The sequence below is a fragment of the Lissotriton helveticus genome, chromosome 8, assembly GCF_964261635.1.
Source record: "Lissotriton helveticus chromosome 8, aLisHel1.1, whole genome shotgun sequence".
Classification (NCBI taxonomy): Eukaryota; Metazoa; Chordata; class Amphibia; order Caudata; family Salamandridae; genus Lissotriton; species Lissotriton helveticus.
Genome location: NC_136069.1, coordinates 1,289,658,490 through 1,289,676,149, shown reverse-complemented (window position 1 = coordinate 1,289,676,149; position 17,660 = coordinate 1,289,658,490). Strand labels below are relative to the sequence as shown.

General features: G+C 45.8%; 1 protein-coding gene across 1 annotated transcript in view; it reads right to left on the bottom strand.

Moving 5' to 3' along the window:
* The window catches only part of MYO16 (myosin XVI), a 2,830,569-nt gene that overhangs the window by 2,099,828 nt on the left and 713,081 nt on the right, over positions 1-17,660 (bottom strand). The window contains exon 6 of the mRNA XM_078658257.1: positions 15,136-15,260. Coding sequence (XP_078514383.1) covers positions 15,136-15,260 — 125 coding nt within the window. The remainder of the gene's footprint in view (positions 1-15,135; positions 15,261-17,660) is intronic.

The window sequence follows — 17,660 nt, the reverse complement described above, 5'->3', positions numbered from 1 at the left end:
GACCGGAGGAAGACTCCCATTTCTTTTTTTTTTTTATATTTTTTTATTTCCATCATTGCACAGTTCGCACACTTCACAGTACCTTCTTCAAAGTTACATTTAAATTCATATAGCGTATTACATCATACACAAAATTAATCAAAGCATCCTAGATATTGCAATAAATTAATATCAACACCAATTAATACATCAAATGTCACATATATTCCTCCAAACTTTCCTAGCCTAATCCCTCAGTCCCAGGCCCTCTCTCCATCTTATAATGGGGTCCCATATCCTTAACCCTAATCTCCTCCCTTTTCTACCTTTCCGGGCGTAGATGTTTTTTTCCAGATTATAAGTTGACAAAAGATTAGCCAGCCAAACTTGCATTGCTGGAGGGTTTTTGTCCAGCCAAGCCCTGGCTATACATAGTCTAAAAACTGCCATTGCGACAAAAATAAACTCCTTCTGAGTAACATTAGTATCTGTGACCATCCCTAGCAATATGTCTGGTGGTTTTAAGGTAATCTGGATATTCAGGGTTGCATCAAAAAACTAACCCTGGGCGTAGTGGGGCGTAGTGGGGCTCCGCGGAGCTACGCGGAGAGGGCGAGAAGCTACGCCCACTCCCGCACTCCGCGTAGCCCCACTACGCACCTCCCTCCCGCTCTCCCCTACATACATTATTTAAGGAATTACAGTGATTAAAACAATATTAAAGCACTTACCTTGTCCGGGGCTCGTCCGGGGCTCCCTCTTTGAATAGCATCCTTTCCTGGATACCAATGCGCATGCGCGGGCGGCCGCGCATGCGCATTTCTCCCGAGAAATGCGCATGCGCGGGCTGCCGCGCATGCGCATTTGTTTCCAGGAAAAGGACGCTATTCAAAGAGGGAGCCCCGGACGAGCCCCGGACAAGGTAAGTGCTTTAATATTGTTTTAATCACTGTAATAGCTTAAATAATGTATCTAGGGGAGGGCGGGAGGGAGGCGGGTGGCGGCCGACTCGGCTACGCCCACGGAGTGGGCGTAGTGTTGCCGGCTACGCTGTCTACGCAAAATGCGTAGAAGGCAACACTACGCCTACTCCGTGGGCGTAGCCGAATCGGGCGCCCACCCTTACAAAAAACGTCTCTATGTCTTTTATCACTGTTTGCATCTGCGGGCATACAGCAAATAAGTGTATTAAGTCTGCATCAAGGGAACTACATCTTGGACATGTAGTACCTAGGCTACCCCCCCATTTTGCTATCTTTGCAGGGGTGAAGTATAATGAGTAAAGGGTTTTATACTGCTGTGATAGCAGTGGTGCTGAACAGAGGAGAGTTTGCCCTAATTCCAGTGACTCTTTAAACCAAGTAACCTCACCTTCCAGCTTGTCTGCCCACTTCTCACTGAACTTGTCCATATCATCTGGTCTCCCTGCTAGCAAGTTTGCGTAAAAAGACCGTATAGAACAGTCCCCCCCTAACCTTATCTTCTCCAGTATTTCTACCTTAGTAAACCCTACGCTCCCACCCTGCTTATTCCCCAGAAAACTTCTTAACTGGAAAAATTTAAAAAGATCCCTCCTATCTAATCCGAATCTGGTAATCAGGTCTGTAAATTTGAACACCCCCTCCGTATTCCTCACATCCCCAATCTGTACTATCCCCTTCTCCATCCAGCCCGCCATTGTACTATCACCGAAAATCTGCGTTGGGAGGGACACATTTTTATGCAACCTTGTATACCAATTATATCGACCCAGTCCAATTCTCTTTATTACAGTATTCCAAATCTTAATTGCGGCTTGAACTGTCTTAAATCTAGTTCTTTTAAAGTATGCGAAGTCAATACATTTGAAAAAGGAATTCTCTACCTCCGGTCCCAACACAATAGAGTATATCCTGGATGAATCATTTGCTGTTCTAGCGTCTAGGCCACCCCCACCTATCAATCCCCGCATGTATTGCAGTGCGGAGGCCCAGTAGTATAATCTGAAATCAGGCACCCCCCAACCTCCCCTCTCTCTAGGCAGAGACATAAAGCGGTATGCCCTACGGGTCTTACCATGGGCCCAAATAAATCTGTTCAGCATTTTTTCGAGATCTTTAAACCATTTTGTCTCAAAAAATAACGGTATTGTCCTATAAAAGTACAAACATTTTGGCAATATTAACATTTTTATAACGTTAGTGCAACCCACTAACGACAAATGCAGATTGTTCATTCGATCCAGATCCGACTTAACCTTTGACATCAGGGGCGCTAGATTATTTTGTACCAACGAGTCTAAATTAGCTGTGATCGCAACCCCCAGATATACCGCTGAGTCCACAACTCTTTGATCATTGAACACACTATGTTGGTTACATACTATTTGAGTTTTGGAGCTATTTAGACTGTACCCTGATATTTGTCCAAACCTTTGTGCTTCGGACTCGATTTCCCCTATGGCCATGCTGGGATTGGGTGTTAAAATGGCCACATCGTCGGCATAGGCAAGAGTTTTTACCTCACATCCATTCAACCTTATTGAAGGAATCCTACCATTACTTTCCATTTTCCTTATCAATGGGTCCAGATAGAGAGCAAATAGTAATGGGGAGGATGGGCAGCCCTGTCTAGTCCCTCTCTCAATCCTAACTGCTGCCGATTTACCTCTATTAACTCCAATCCTTCCTCACGGATTCATGTAAAGAGTCTGTATTGCGGTTATAAAACTATTCCCCAATCCATTCCATTTTAGTATTTGCCATAAGTATTCCCAGGAGACTCTATCGAACGCCTTTTCGGCGTCCAAAAAAAGTGCCGCGATGGAGTCCCCCAGGACATCCGCTGCATCAAAAGTTGTAATCACCTGTCTAATATGCTGCGTAGTGTCTTTTCCAGGGATAAACCCATGCTGAGTATGGCTTACTAATCCCTCTATTACCTCTGCCAATCTTGTCGCTAAAATCTTGGAGTACACCTTAGTATCTGCATTCATTAGTGTAATAGGCCTATATGACCCTGGGAGTGTCGAATTTTTCCCTTTTTTTAAGATAACAATGATATCTGCTTCCCCCCATGACTCGGGTATCTTATCCCCCTTCTGCGCCTCCAGCATGACATTAAACATTTCAGTTCCCACAATTTGATAGAATACTTTATAAAACTCCGCCGGGAGCTGGTCTGGGCCAGCTGCTTTGCCCGAAGGTAACATGCATAATGCTGTAAGAAATTCCTCCAAAGTAAAAGGGGAGTCCAACCTAACCTTTTCTTCCTCAGATACCCCCGGAAGGATAATATCGCTTAAATAACTTCCAACTTCACTAGTTGTTCCTGCACTACCTCTCGTATATAATTATTCGTAAAATTGCCTAAACACTTCCCTTACTTCAGTTGTTTCAGTGACCATAATTCCATTCTTATCTATAATCTCCGCAATGTCTGATGCTGCTAGTCTCTGTCTGGTGCGTACTGCTAATAAGTGGCCTACCTTCTCGCTAAACTCGTAAGCGGCTTCCCTCTTAGTTAGGTAGTTTTCTGCTGCTTTTTTTTAGATACTTTCCGCCGCCTCCGCTCTATGAGCCACTTTGTTTAGCAGGTGTTCTTCTATTGGTGCCCTGTTTTTTAAATCCTGCGCCAATTTCTCCTCAACTCTTATCAGCTTTTGATATACTTCGTTAATTTTGAGTCGTATCCTTTTCTGGGCTGAAAACACATAGCTCATTGTCTCACCTCGTGCCCCAGCCTTAAAGGCATCCCACACCACTCCCACAGGGGCCGTACCTTTATTAATCTCCCAGTAGGCCCTAATCCATTCTGTCATATAAGCCCTATAGTCTTCATCCTTCAAAAGGGCTCTATCGAATGTCCACTGCATAGCTTTTTGGCGTGCCTGGCCCAATCTAACGGTTAGAATCAGAGGACTATGATCCGAAACAATTCGAGGTTGTTTTTCTATTTGTGCTTCTGATAACAAGGGGGATGAAATCAAGAAGTAGTCCAGTCTAACAAGTACTTTGTGGGGGGCCGAGTAGAATGTACTTCCATCTATACCTGGGTACAGCTTAACCCATGGATCCACTAAGGAATTATTTGACACCATATCTGACAGTGCCCTATGGGTTCTCTTTTTTCTCCCTGCATATACCCTCCCCGTCTGGACAAATGAGCTACTGGGATCATGAATATTAAAGTCTCCACAGCATATGATTGGCTCGGGCCATAGTGCCAACTCAGTATCTAAAAATTGGAAAAGATCAGGATCATCTTCTGTTGAACCATACACAGAAACTATGGTACATTTTCCTCCCTTAAATTTTATTTCCAATATTACCCACCTTCCCCATTGATCCTCCGATTTCCTTATTACCTCTACGTCAGTAGGTCTTCCTAGTACCGCCACCCCTCTATGCCTCGTCCCTTGCTTAGTATTTGCCAATACCGAGAACGCTAATTGGTCCATAAGATAACCCTTAGAAGCTTCAACATGCGTCTCTTGGAGGCAAACCAAATCCAACTTAAGAGTCCTAAGTAGTGCCGCCACTCTCAATCTTTTCCCCGAGTCGTTGAGACCACAGATGTTAATAGTTGCAATCCTACAATACATTAAAATATATCATAAGTTTTGCCCAGCTCTGCATAACCTATCCAATCTGACACTTTGCTTTGATGATGAGTCCAACAGTTATCATGTATCCCCATCCTTCTGGCTAATACATACTGACAAATGTGAATTCCCTGTACTGTGAAATGTGCTTTCCTGTGCTCCTTCTTCCATCCTCCCTCACAGGGGGCAAGATGGCCGCCGTGAGGTTGTGGTGAGCAGTCGCTCCAGCTCTCTCTCCCCAGGACACCCTGATGGCCTTTGAATAGGGTTACATATCCCCTTATGGAGCTGAAAAGCTGGTTGCAGGCAGGTCTGTTCAGGGTTCATTCAACGTATCCTGTAACTAAAGCACAACTCAGTCGGATATTGCTGAAACTAACCGAGTGGAGGGCAGAGCTTTGTGCACAACTGTTGAGGATGCCGGCATGAGTAACCAAGACGGACAAAGATAAAGACAAGGAAAAACCGAATGCGCCACAGGATACGCCAACAAAACTGCAAGGAGTGAGTGGCAGAGGCGACCATGTATCCGCAAAAGGGAGTGGAAATGATGTACCCCCGGGATTACAACAGCGGGGACCTGGTGCTATACGGAAAGTAATACCCCCGGTTCAAAAGGGGAAGAGAGTCGAAAAAACGGGGAAAACTGAGAAGGCAGAGGTACGTCCAAAACTTGTTACAGTGCCAGCGCCAGCAGGAAGAAATGATCGTCCCCGGCTTGGGCAAGATTCGGGTCACCCCGCCGAAGACACTGCTACAAACGCAAGACAGGGCTCAACCAAAGGGAAAGAAGCGGCACTAAGGCAGCCTACCTTGCTAGAAGCGTTTTCCCCCAGGAGAGGCTCCCAGCCGGACACGGAGCTTACCGTGAGCAGAGACGTCCTCGAGGACGCAACAGCAGACGCTCCCGGCGCGGAGGCAGCGGAGGCAGCGGTCGCTAGGCAACCCCGAGACTCGGCAGGAACTCTTACCAGTAGCTGCGGCGGCGGCGGAGGTGGAGGTAACACTGAAGCCGTGGCTCCTAAGGTAAAGCAGAGCAGCAACAGCGGAGTGAAGGTGATCGAAGAGCCGAGTAATAGCCCTTTAACATCAGACATAGGCGGGGGGCCATACAGTCCCGGGGCAGCGGGAAGTGCAGACATGATGGAGGCGCTAATCCAATTAGAAGCTGAAATAAGCAGCAAAAGAGATAAAGAGATAAACAATGAGGCCAGCAAAACCAATATAGCAGAAAAAAGTGTTTCACTGACTGTAGAAGAAACCTTGGGTTTGGGGGGGAAAAAAGAGGGAGCCTCAGTAGAAGGGGAATGCTTCTACTCAGTTAATGAAGAAACTGATACTACCCAGTCAAGTGATGTCACGTCAGAAGAGGGGGAGGTAGAAGGAGAAACAAGCTCTGGTTCAAACCTATCAATGAAAGAAACTACGCAGAAAAAGAGAAGGATAAAGGGTAGAAGGCATGGAGGAGTATTGGAAGCACCCTTGGCAGGAGGGAAGAAGTTAGACTGGGACTACTCTGCAACCTCGCAGACCTACCTAGAGGAAGGCAATTTTCAGTCTTTAGACAATACCCCCATGCCAGTGCACTATCAGGCCCCTTTTGACATGATATGCTCCACGCTCAAACAGATGCAAGGAGAAGCAAGGACAGAAAGCCGAAGGGCTAGGCAAGCCACAAAAAAGATTCAGAATACCCTCAGGAAGGTTAACAAGCTTTATGAAGGTGTCGTCGAGAGAGTGACTGAGGTCGAGGAGCGAACTGGGAAGCTAGAGGATGATGTCAGGGGGTGGCAGGACTTCAAATTGGAGCAGGAAAAATTGACGGGCGATCTGCAATGGAAGCTGGAGGACTTCGAAAACCGCCAGAGGCGGAATAACATTCTTATTTTGGGTGTGGCGGAAGGAGCGGAGAAGGATGACATTATGCACTTTATTGTTAACCTGCTAAGAGGAGCTTTCCCCGAATCACAGTGGGAGTGGGAAAGAGAGATTCAACGAGCCCACAGATTTCCCTTTACCATCAGAAAAGGTCGAGGCGGCGAGGGGCAGGCAGCTCAACATGCACTGCCTAGGGCTATCTTGATCTATGTTGGAAATTACCTGCTCAGGGAGGAAATAATGGACAAGGCCAGACCTGACAAGAAAAGATCCTTGGAGGGAATCACCTTCTTTGCCAGGCCAGACTTCTGCCACGTGACGGTGGAGAGAAGATGGAGACTTAGACAGTTTATTAAACCCTTTCAGGCCTTAGGCTCTGAGGCGTTTCTGCTATTTCCTGCAAGGCTAAAAGTGGTTACAAGGGGTAGAACAAATATCTTCTTGTCTGAGATTAAGGCTCAACAATTCTTGGAGGAGATCAAATCACAGAAAGGGGGCTGAGAAATATAGAACTGTTAAACTCCAGGGAGTTGGAAAGAGTGCACGCGGGGGGTATGCATGGCTAGAGGAAGATGTTAGACCTTGTAATACTGTTGTTTAAATTATTGTTAAGGGGGCACCACACGCAAAATAGCGAAATATACAAGTGGAAGACATAGAGGGGGGACATACACTCTATAGGGTGATGGGTGAAGCGGGGAGAGAGGAGCGATCCCCACGAGCTCTTGCGGCTACACATAGGTCTTATGGACCTATTTGCCATTAAAGGGGGGGAGGGGGAGGGAGCCAGAGGGGGGGTAGGGTGGGAGCAGTGGGCATGGGGGGTAAAAAGAGGGTTAAAAATGTAAAAAAAAAGTGAGGGAGGATGTAGGAAGACTCCCATTTCTTGTTGCGAGATATAGCACTTCCCAGTTTATCTGACTCCAATAAAGAGTTGCTGGATGCAGTAATAACCGCAGACGAAGTGGCTCTCGCTATACGCTTCATTCGTTCGGGAAAAGCGATGGGCCCTAATGGTCTCCCAATTGAACTTTATAAACTGTGCCCAGATACAGTAGCGCCGTATCTTCGCGACATGTTCTTGGAATCACGGGACATGGGCTTTCTTCCCCGTGATCAGCGTCTTGCGACCATAGTGGTGATTCACAAGGAAGGGAAGCCAAGGGACCGCAGTGCCTCTTATAGGCCGATATCACTCCTTAATGCAGAGCCCAAAATCCTTACTAAATTGTTAGCTAATCATATAATTAAGGTGATTGGTGACTTGGTTCATCCGGACCAATCCGGCTTCATTCCTCATCGGAATACGGCTAAGAATCTGCGACGGTTGCATGGCGTTCTCGCGAGGACTTCGTCGTTGCGTGAGCCGGCCATCTTGGCCTCCTTAGACGCCACGATGGCCTTTGATACTGTTGAGTGGCCATATTTGTGGGCCGTACTGGCTAAGTTTGGTTTTGGTCCTGGCTTTATTAGCTGGGTCAGGCTTCTTTATGAAGATCCATTGGCTCAGGTGGTGGTAAATGGTCAGGTTTCCACGCCTTTCGTTCTTGGAAGAGGTACAAGACAGGGTTGTCCATTGTCTCCACTCTTGTTTGCCCTTGCTCTTGAGCCCCTCGCTGCATGGATTAGATGGGAACCATCAATGAAGGGTATTCAGTGTGCCCCAGACTTTGAAGACCGGATTTCACTCAATGCAGACGATATACTGTTGCAATTGACGTCGCCCCGAAAGTCGTTAATAGTTTTGTTTGATGTCCTTACATCTTTTGGTAAAAATTCCGGCTTAGTAATTAACTGGACTAAATCTTATTTATATGTCCTTTCGGGTGAAGTCCCTCTTTTGCCACGCGATTGTCCCATCCAGGTTGCACACGCGGGTTTTAAGTATCTTGGGATATACGTGTCGCTGAACCCGACTGTCCGATACGAACAGAATTTGCTCCCACCGTTGAACCAGTTGAAACTGGATGTGGTGCGCTGGCGCAAACTACCGCTTTCGCCACTCGGCCGTGCGGCGCTTTTTAAGATGATGTCATTGCCACGCTTTCTATATGCTCTTCACAATACCTTTGATGTAATCCCCGCAAATTATTTTCGGGCTATTGAGAGTCTCCAGAGGAAGTTGATTTGGGACGGGCGTTCGCGTAACGCCCTCGGGAAAGCTGACGCTACCATGGTACTATGGCGGTATTGCTCTCCCCGACATTAAGCGATATTACTGGGCGTCTCAATTGGGGGCCATTAATCATGGTATATATGGCCCCGGGTTCAACCCCGCTTTTGCAATCGATAGGTGGTTGTTGCCGGGGGGAGATTATTATGGAGCGCTTTACTCCAGACTGGATGACGGGAGACTCTCGGGACCCACAAAGATTGCAGTACGGATATGGAACTGCGCAAACAGTGCGATGGGTTGGAAAGGTCGACTGACCCGGGCGACCCCGCTTTTCGCTTCCGAGAGGCTGGGTAGCTTGTGGAAATCGAAAGGATTTGAGAAATGATATATGATTGGGATCAGTAAGGTGAGTGACTTCTGGGTCAAAGGCAAGTTTTAAACTTTTGAGGAATTGCAAGTAGAGTTCCAACTTAGTAAGATGGAATATTTTCGATATGCCCAGGTCCATCATGCTTTGCGGTCGGTCTTTCCTGAGAGTACTAGTATCCCGGAATCCTCTCCGTTAGAGGATAGAATACTAGATGGTCATGTGTCGGATAGCACTATCTCTTTGATATATAAAAAAAAATCAATGGTAGAACTGACCTGTTAGTGCTCCTCCGAGCCATTTGGACCCGAGACGGTCTTGAATTAGACGACGAGGACTGGCAATCCGCGATTTCTTCTCGTAAGGATGTCGCGATCCCGGCCCGTCTCCGGTTGGTGCAACTTAAAATTCTACACAGAGTCTATGTGACTGGTCCCCTCTTGATTAGAATGGGTTACTCTACAGATGGTCTTTGTAAGCATGGTTGGGGGTTGCTCGGGACTTTTTTGCATATAATTTGGGAGTGCCCCGTGGTGGCTGCCTTCTGGATCGGGGTGCATAATAAGATGGGGGAGGCTACTGGTGTTGCTCTACAACCTGAGGCTAGACTACTCGCTACTTTCCCCTGAGGCGGAAGCCGGGGGCGTCTCTCTTCTATCCCTCACAATTGCTATATTTGGCGGAGCTTAGCGCGATTTTAAAGCTGTAAATATTTTAATCTGTGCATTTTTATTTATGCTACCTACCTACTTTGCTGCTCCTCCTGGACGAGATTAACATCGCTCCAGGGCTCTTGACATTTGGTTCTCCCTCCCGGCGCAGCCGATTGAAGCGCTGACGCCGGGGTCAGAGGGCTCATCCGCCATCTTAGGGGGAGGCAGGGTAGCGGTCCAGCTCTTGGACGCCTCCCACCCTCCTCCTGCATGGATATAAACAAGGGGACTTCCCGTCCGCGCAGCGGGCGGGCTCGCCGATGGCGCGCCGAAGGCAAGCCCGTCTGCGCCCGTCCCGCATGGCCTGCGCCTAGCGCCGGTCCCCCTGTCACTTTGACTACAAAGAGCTGCTGGTCAAGCTCTCAGCTCCTGCAGATTAGACAAGGTATTTGCTCTCCAGCTGTCTGCTGCTGCCCACTAAGCCTAGAGGGCCTTCCATTCAAATGCCCACGTTGCGAGTTTACTCTTACCCCGTTGTTGAATCGTCGCCCTCAATCCTTGAAGTTTGATAAATCCCAGAACTGCCCTCGGATGATAAAGGCTGCTCTTATCAACTGTCGCTCCCTGCCTCGTCACGCTAGCGAGATATGGTTGTCACTTGATACCTATGCCTGGGACATCTTATTTCTCACCGAAACTTGGATTAAAGATACATCCAATCCTGATATACATTTGACCACTCCCTCTGGGTACCGATTGGTGGGTATCAATCGCGACAATGCTAAAACTGGGGGGGGTCTTGCCATTATTTTAAAGTCACATCTTAATTTGACCGTTAAGAAACTCACCAATATAGGGCTTATTGAAGCCATGTACTTTACGATCTCGGATTCGGCTACCACTATTCTAGCCGGTATTTTGGTATATAACCCCCCTAACGCTTCAACGTCTTCATTAGCCACTCTGTTGCACATGATCGCCGATTTTTCCCTCAGACACGCTTCTTTCACTGTATTAGGAGACTTCAACCTACATGCTGACAACCCTTCTTGTTCACAAGCTTCTCATCTAATTGAGACCTTGCAAGGACTAACTTTGTCCCAATTAGTCCAGGGTCCGACTCACATAGCAGGACATACTCTCGACCTGATATTCTCTAATCATCCTGGTATCTCCACCCTCCCCTCACTTCCCCTTACCTGGTCGGACCATTTCCTTCTTCCTTTCGATCTTACCACCCCTTCACTCCCCTTACCCTTAACTCTGAATGGGGAGACAGGAAGAAAATGGCACAAAGTCACTTGTGACGCCGTTGATTCTCGTTTTTCCTATCAGTTTAATCCTCTTTTCAGGGACCTTAATGAGGAGGTGTCGAAATACAACTCCGCTCTTCTAGCTGCGATTGACGGCATCTCCCCATTGAACCCTATTACCTCTACTAGATCTAGGCCTTCTGCCCCTTGGTTTTCCCCTGCTTTGAGAGAGGAAAAGAGCCGCTGTTAACAGCTAGAACGTAAATGGCGGCAGACCTATGATGCTGAGTCTAAAGCAATTTACAAGACTGCCCTGAACAAATTTCAAAAATTAAAACGGTCCACGATGAGAGACTTTTATACCCAGCAAATCAAGAAGGCAGTGAATTCCACTAAAGTCCTTTTTAAGATAGTGAAGGACTTTGTCAACCCTCCTGCCATGACTTCTCAGAGTTCTCCTAGCCAGGCTCTTTGCAATGGGCTATCTGACTTTTTTCAGGATACAATTATTAACTTAACCTCCTCATTTGAATCAGTTCCTGTCTCCCTTTCGACCGGTGATACCGACTCTCAGAAAGGTTCGTTGAATTCTTTCAAAGAGCTTACTCCTGAGATTGCCACAAAGCTACTTATCCAAGGCAAATCAGGGTCACCGCTTGATCCAGCTCCCGCTAAGGTGATGGGCAATCTTGTCCAGGTACTACTCAGCCCTCTCCTCTCCATCTGGAATTCCTTGTTACGTTCGGGTCAATTTCCCTTGGCATGGAAACAGGCAATGCTAGTCCCAATCCTAAAAAAAACAGATGCGGATCCCTTACAATTCTGTAACTACCGTCCGATTTCCCTTCTCCCAAAGCCAGCAAAAATCCTGGAGAAGGCGGCTCAGAGGCAACTGGCAGACTATTTAGAAGCCAACCAGTTGCTACATGACTCGCAGTCGGGATTTAGAACCGGCTATAGCACCGAGACTGCGCTATTAGAGGTTTCGGAGACTATTCGTGAGTGCGTGGACAGGGGCGAGGAGGCCATGTTGGTCCTCCTCGACCTGTCCGCCGCTTTCGACACAGTGTCCCACGAAACACTACTGGACCGTCTAGGGCAGCTGGGAATCGTTAGATCATTCCTCACAGGGCGGACTCAGAAGGTATTTCTCCGGCCCTTTGAATCTGAGGGAAAACCTCTCTTTTGCGGAATGCCTCAGGGCTCTGCTCTGAGCCCTCTATTTTTTATTGTCTATCTAGGCCCGTTGGTCACAGTGGTTGAATCTTGGGGGGTCAGAGTGATCTCTTACGCTGATGATACTCAGCTTGTATTTTCATTTAGAGATCACTCTGACTCCAATTTCATCAATTTCCGCCACTGCCTCAGTAATATCTGCTCCTGGATGGCCTCTAACCACCTAGTATTGAATACCGACAAAACTGAGGTTTTATTTTTTTAATCAAAAAACTGCACTGCCTGCTCTTCAGTGGTGGCCAACGGTACTGAATCCCCCTCCGGTCCCAGTCCAAACGGCTCGAAACGTGGGCTTCCAATTTGATAATGCTTTGTCCTGTAAATCTCAGATCAACAAGGTCACTTCAGCTTGCTTCGGCAAACTACGCATGATCAGGAAGATCTTCCCTTACCTCCCTTTGGATTCCCGCAAGACCATTGTTCATGCCCTGATCACGTCGCATTTAGATTATGCCAACAGTCTTTATGCGGGCGCTCCCCTTTACCAAATTGAACGTTTACAAATTGTTCAAAATGCTGCCGCGAGGCTGATTGGCAATATTCCTTTCCGTCACTTGGTTACCTCTTACCGGAAAAAACTACACTGGCTTCCCATTGCCCGCCGCATCCAGTTCAAAGCTTTGATCCTGGCCTTCCGTGCTCTCAACGGGTTAGGCCCTGGATATTTGAGAAAGAGACTTAAACTATCTCAGTCTGTTAGATCTCTGAGATCGAGCAGCCTACGCCTCCTGGTGGTTCCCAGATTTCGTCGTGCCAGGAGCGGGGGCAGAGCGTTCGGAGTAGTCACAGCTAAACTTTGGAACAGCTTCCCACTGGATCTTAGGTTAATTGATTTGGAGCCTGTGTTCCGAAGCAAACTCAAAACTTGGTTGTTCACCTTCTCATAGCCTCTCATTTCTTTCTAGCTTGCAATCTGCAGCGCCGGGACACCCCCGACGGGGGTAGCTGCGCGCTTTATAAGCTTCTTAAAAAAAATAAATAGACGTTGTCTTCTGAATGTCTGGGAACCAACTGATTATAATGTCGCACAGACACAATGGGCAACCCTGGGAAATATGGTTGCTAAGAGAGACTTAGCACAGCTGTGGGGCTCCCAGAGGCCACCCATGGTTGAGGCCTGGATGGAAAACATGGATTGGTGCATGTTTAGGGAGAAGACGGTTTATGTGGCGCGGGGGTGACCCAGGAAGTGGGGTAAGGTAAGGGGTCATTGGAACACTTACCGTGGGGATACTTGCACTCCTCCTCTTCCGGATGTCCCTGAAGTCCAGCTTTCCCTCTGGCCCACCATTCCCGTAATGTGGACTGATTCATTGCCTTGGAGCTCCTCTCTCCCCTGCGTCCTCTCCCTGATATAATTTATAAACTTCACTGTATGATTTTTTGCTTTTCCTTCCTCTTTCGGACTATATCCTATTGTACTGATTTTTTTGCCTTGTTGTTATTTACCTTTAATAAAAAGATTTTTTTTTAAAAAGGTAAACTTACTGCTGACTGTATAGGACAGCTATTTTTGCAGTGCAAAGTACTTTTTAGAAGAATGTTGCTTTTATAATGAATGTCTCTTTACAAAGGGATTAATAACCAGACGTTTTACAGAGTGCTCAATAATCCCCATGTAAATTAACGCTGTCCTCTATGCGTTCATTTTTAGATGTGATACTAGAATAAATGGTTGTCAGTGAGTTACAAAACTATTTTGGCCCTCTAGAAAGTTATGTGTTCTTGCAAATGACAGATTCAGAATCTGAAACAAGACGTGCTACCATTCTGAGATACTCACATTTCTCGATATTATAACTATTATAAACATGTGGCAGAGTAAGTCTTTCAAAGGGACTGGGACAAGAAGGAGTAAATATTGGGAAATCAGGGAACAGCCACACACATTGTAAATGCTGGAAACAGCCACAAAGTTGAAACTCTGTAAGTATTCATAAATATTCCTATAGCACTTTCCCACTGTAGATGCACATGTAGTGTACTCTAAAATGTTGTATCAAACACATGTAGGGTGTGGAAGAATCCTAGAAACACCCATATTTTCAAGTGGTGTCACTGAAGGGATTGATCTCTAAGATAAAATGGATTCCATGCAGAGAACAACATTGAAAACATTTATGTAAATAGACTCTATCCTTACATTCCACTTCTGCATTAATTTACATTGGCACAATTAAGGCATGCATGTGTGCACCAGGAAACTGGAAATCTTGGCAGATTTCTGATAATTGGTTTAAGAATTTGTGTGAATCCCCAAACAGAGGTAATCTATTAAAGGTGTAGAACCAAGCCTTCAACTTATAAATGTATGGCAATGGTAAATGGTCAAATCTGTTCGGCACACCCAATACTCCAAACTCCATATGTTGGCAGTGTATTATTTATTTAATCGATAGAATTGTGATGGTGATGCCCAGTCACGATGCGTTTCAGCCTTACATGGCCTTGTTCAAAGGATGTTAAATAGTGTACATTTTTACAAAAATGTGGCATGAAAACAATAAACAATTAAAATTAGACACTTAAGATACATAACATTTATTTTAAAATACTTTCAAATATTAAAAAATGTGGTAATAGTCATCCATGGAATTAGGTTTGTACAAATGCTCCAAAGTTGTAATATGGGTAAATATCTTAGTTTTAAAAATATTGGACTCTATAGTTCCTCTTAACTAAACACAATGCAGTACAAAACAGCAGCAGGTGCCTTCGGCTTTTTTGTCGCTTGACCACACAGTATACACAGTCTATAGACAAAAGAGAATTGTTTACTGCTTTATAGATTGAAGATCACTATCTTAAAATTTGGAAACAAATCTAACTTACAGATTTAAAATGACTTTCATATAAAATAGTATTATAAAATTTGAGATACACTTAGCTACATCATTCAGCCTAAATGTACTAATTTGTAGGATAGCTGGCTCTATAGGAATGGAGATAATGATTTCTCTATATTGATCATATTATAAATGTGAAATATTTATATTCAAAAGTGACTGTGATCCTGGATGTGCAGTCTCACTATGTTGGATGCTAGCGTTGAAAATTATGTTTTCTCTTACCAATGTGACTCCCTCGTCATTTTTCTCACTGATGCTTCCTCCAGTTGCCACAAGATTTTTGACATCAGACATCATAGTTGTCTGTCGTTGAATCTTCATCTGGCGAAGACAGTTCACATCAATGCCTAAGGAAAATAACATGCATATGCACATATTAGTTATTGAGGTGCATATAAATTAGAAGCACATTAACAAATGTTACAAAATAATTCTTGCTGGATCATCGTTTTTCAAAGATCATGATGGTAAATTTTGAATGATTTTAGCGATCTAAATGCCCAATTCATGAAACATTTTTGCCCATCTAAAATGCAACTTGTAACATCTGCAAAAAGATTTTGAGATCATAGGTTCCTAATCCTCATTCATAGTATAAGGATTAGTGGAAATTTACAGCCATAAGGTACAGATATTACACAAACAGAGCACGTTTGTTGCATTTAGGAGTAAGGGTTATGGCCTTGATTGTGGACATTTCTGAGTGAGCTACCCTGCTGTAGAAGAACAGCCACAAACATCAGTGTATATTCACCTATCCTTAACTGGTAGGCTTCCCCCTAAAAGCCTCCAATGAGGAATATTCCCATATTTAGTGCCCCATTACGATGGTGGGCAGACTTTGTAATGGTAAACAGGACCAACCGCTAGAGGTGCCGCGATCCCACCAGGCCTATTATGGCGGTCGCATCCCGAATATTTCACATTGCGGCAGGCGGTGCTGTAAGCAGCACCCCCCACAATGTCAAATATGCATGTTGTACATTGGCATGCACAATGTGGCGGGCATCGCACGGTGCCTGCCACCTTGTGTATGCCAATGAAGGGGTGTACCCTAGGTATCTCCAAAGTGCACCCCCCCATAAACTGGTGGCCCGCAACGGGCCCCCAATTCCAAAGACCACCTGCCCGATGCTGCCACGGAAAGGCCTTTTTCCGCATACATCATAATATATTATCTGCCTTTTCTGCCTGGCCGGCAATCCGACGGGCAGAAAAGCGGCGGACGGTCTTTCCGTTCGACACGGTGCTCCTTGCCATATTATTATGGTGGGAGTGTCGCAGGGACATTTGACAGGCAGATGACGATCGGCTGGTGATCATAATAGGCCCCTTAGTTGGGTGTGTATATGATGGTGTTTATCCATGGAGAAAAAAGCAAGCTTTATGAAGAAAAAAAAATAAGAAAAAAGGTTTGTTTGACAACTTATAATAGTATCCCTCTTACATCTGTAGAATCTTCCACCTTTCTTCCTAAACTTTAAACATCAAATTATTTCCTGAAATTGATAAAAGTTATATATTTTCCAGAGTACTTTTGAAATTCCTTGTGAAAATGTAAAAAATCTGTGCTATATATAAGAATATTATTATGAAAGAGTTCCAACTTTCTATTAAGGATCTGAGAAATAGGATCAATATGTCTCAAAAGTATTTGCTCTTACTAATTAAACAAAAATTGATAGTATGCTGAAACTTCCTATAGCCTTATAGCCTGCTGCAGAGGCCTAGGCCAGTTGTTAAAGACCCTGAATCTTAATTATAGGCCCTTGTGACGAGGGAAAGGGCCTTTAATGACCAGAATAGCTCACATTAGAAGGACCATAGGCCTAATAGAACATATGATTCACAGGGGGTAACATAATCTAAAGGAAAAATAAGAAAAGGAAACTTTGGAATGTTGGAGCAGGAGGCCTATGCCAGCTATTATTGGCATTGACCCACTTTATTGTCTTCATTAGAGTTTTCAACACCCCAGTGTTCTAATATATGATAAGTTAGCAATCCATCTGTACCAGTTAATTTAACACACAATCAATGGGGCCGATTCCGATCCGGTAAAATATCTGTCCGTACAATTCGCATCCGGAGCCCTCTCCGTACGACTCGTATACACGCCGTATGACCCGACAAGTACCATCCGGACCGGGGTATCAGGACGCGATTTGTACGGTCCACGTCAGGTAAGGGCGATTCGTACGGAAAAGCACACAATCACATACACACAGTATGGTGTGTACACCCCATGATCGCAGGGGTACAGTGCGTACCCCTGAGATCATGGGGGGTACGCACTGTACACCCAGCGTACATGGGGTACGCACCATACACCCAGTGTACATGGGGTATGGTATGTACCCCATGTACGCTTGGTGTACGGTGCGTACCCCCCATGATCGCAGGGGTACGCACCATACCCCTGCGATCATGGGGTGTATGCACCATACCTGGGGGGGCCGTTCTGTACCTGTTTCGGCGCGAACTCTGCTTTTACGGCTGTTTTTGGCTCCCGTAGAAAAAGGGTCGTACGGTGCGTACCCGGCACGTATCGTACTTGCTGGGTCGTATAAACCAGCCGCGAACCATACAGATGTCGCGTACAGCGGGTTCCGAGTGAGAATCGTACGTAGATTAGAGTCGTACGGTCTTTTGACGATCCGTAAGGAGTCCAGCTCCTGGTACGAGTCGTACTTCGTCGTACGTACGGGGGACGTTGCAAGGTACGATTCGTACGGGAAAACGCTCCG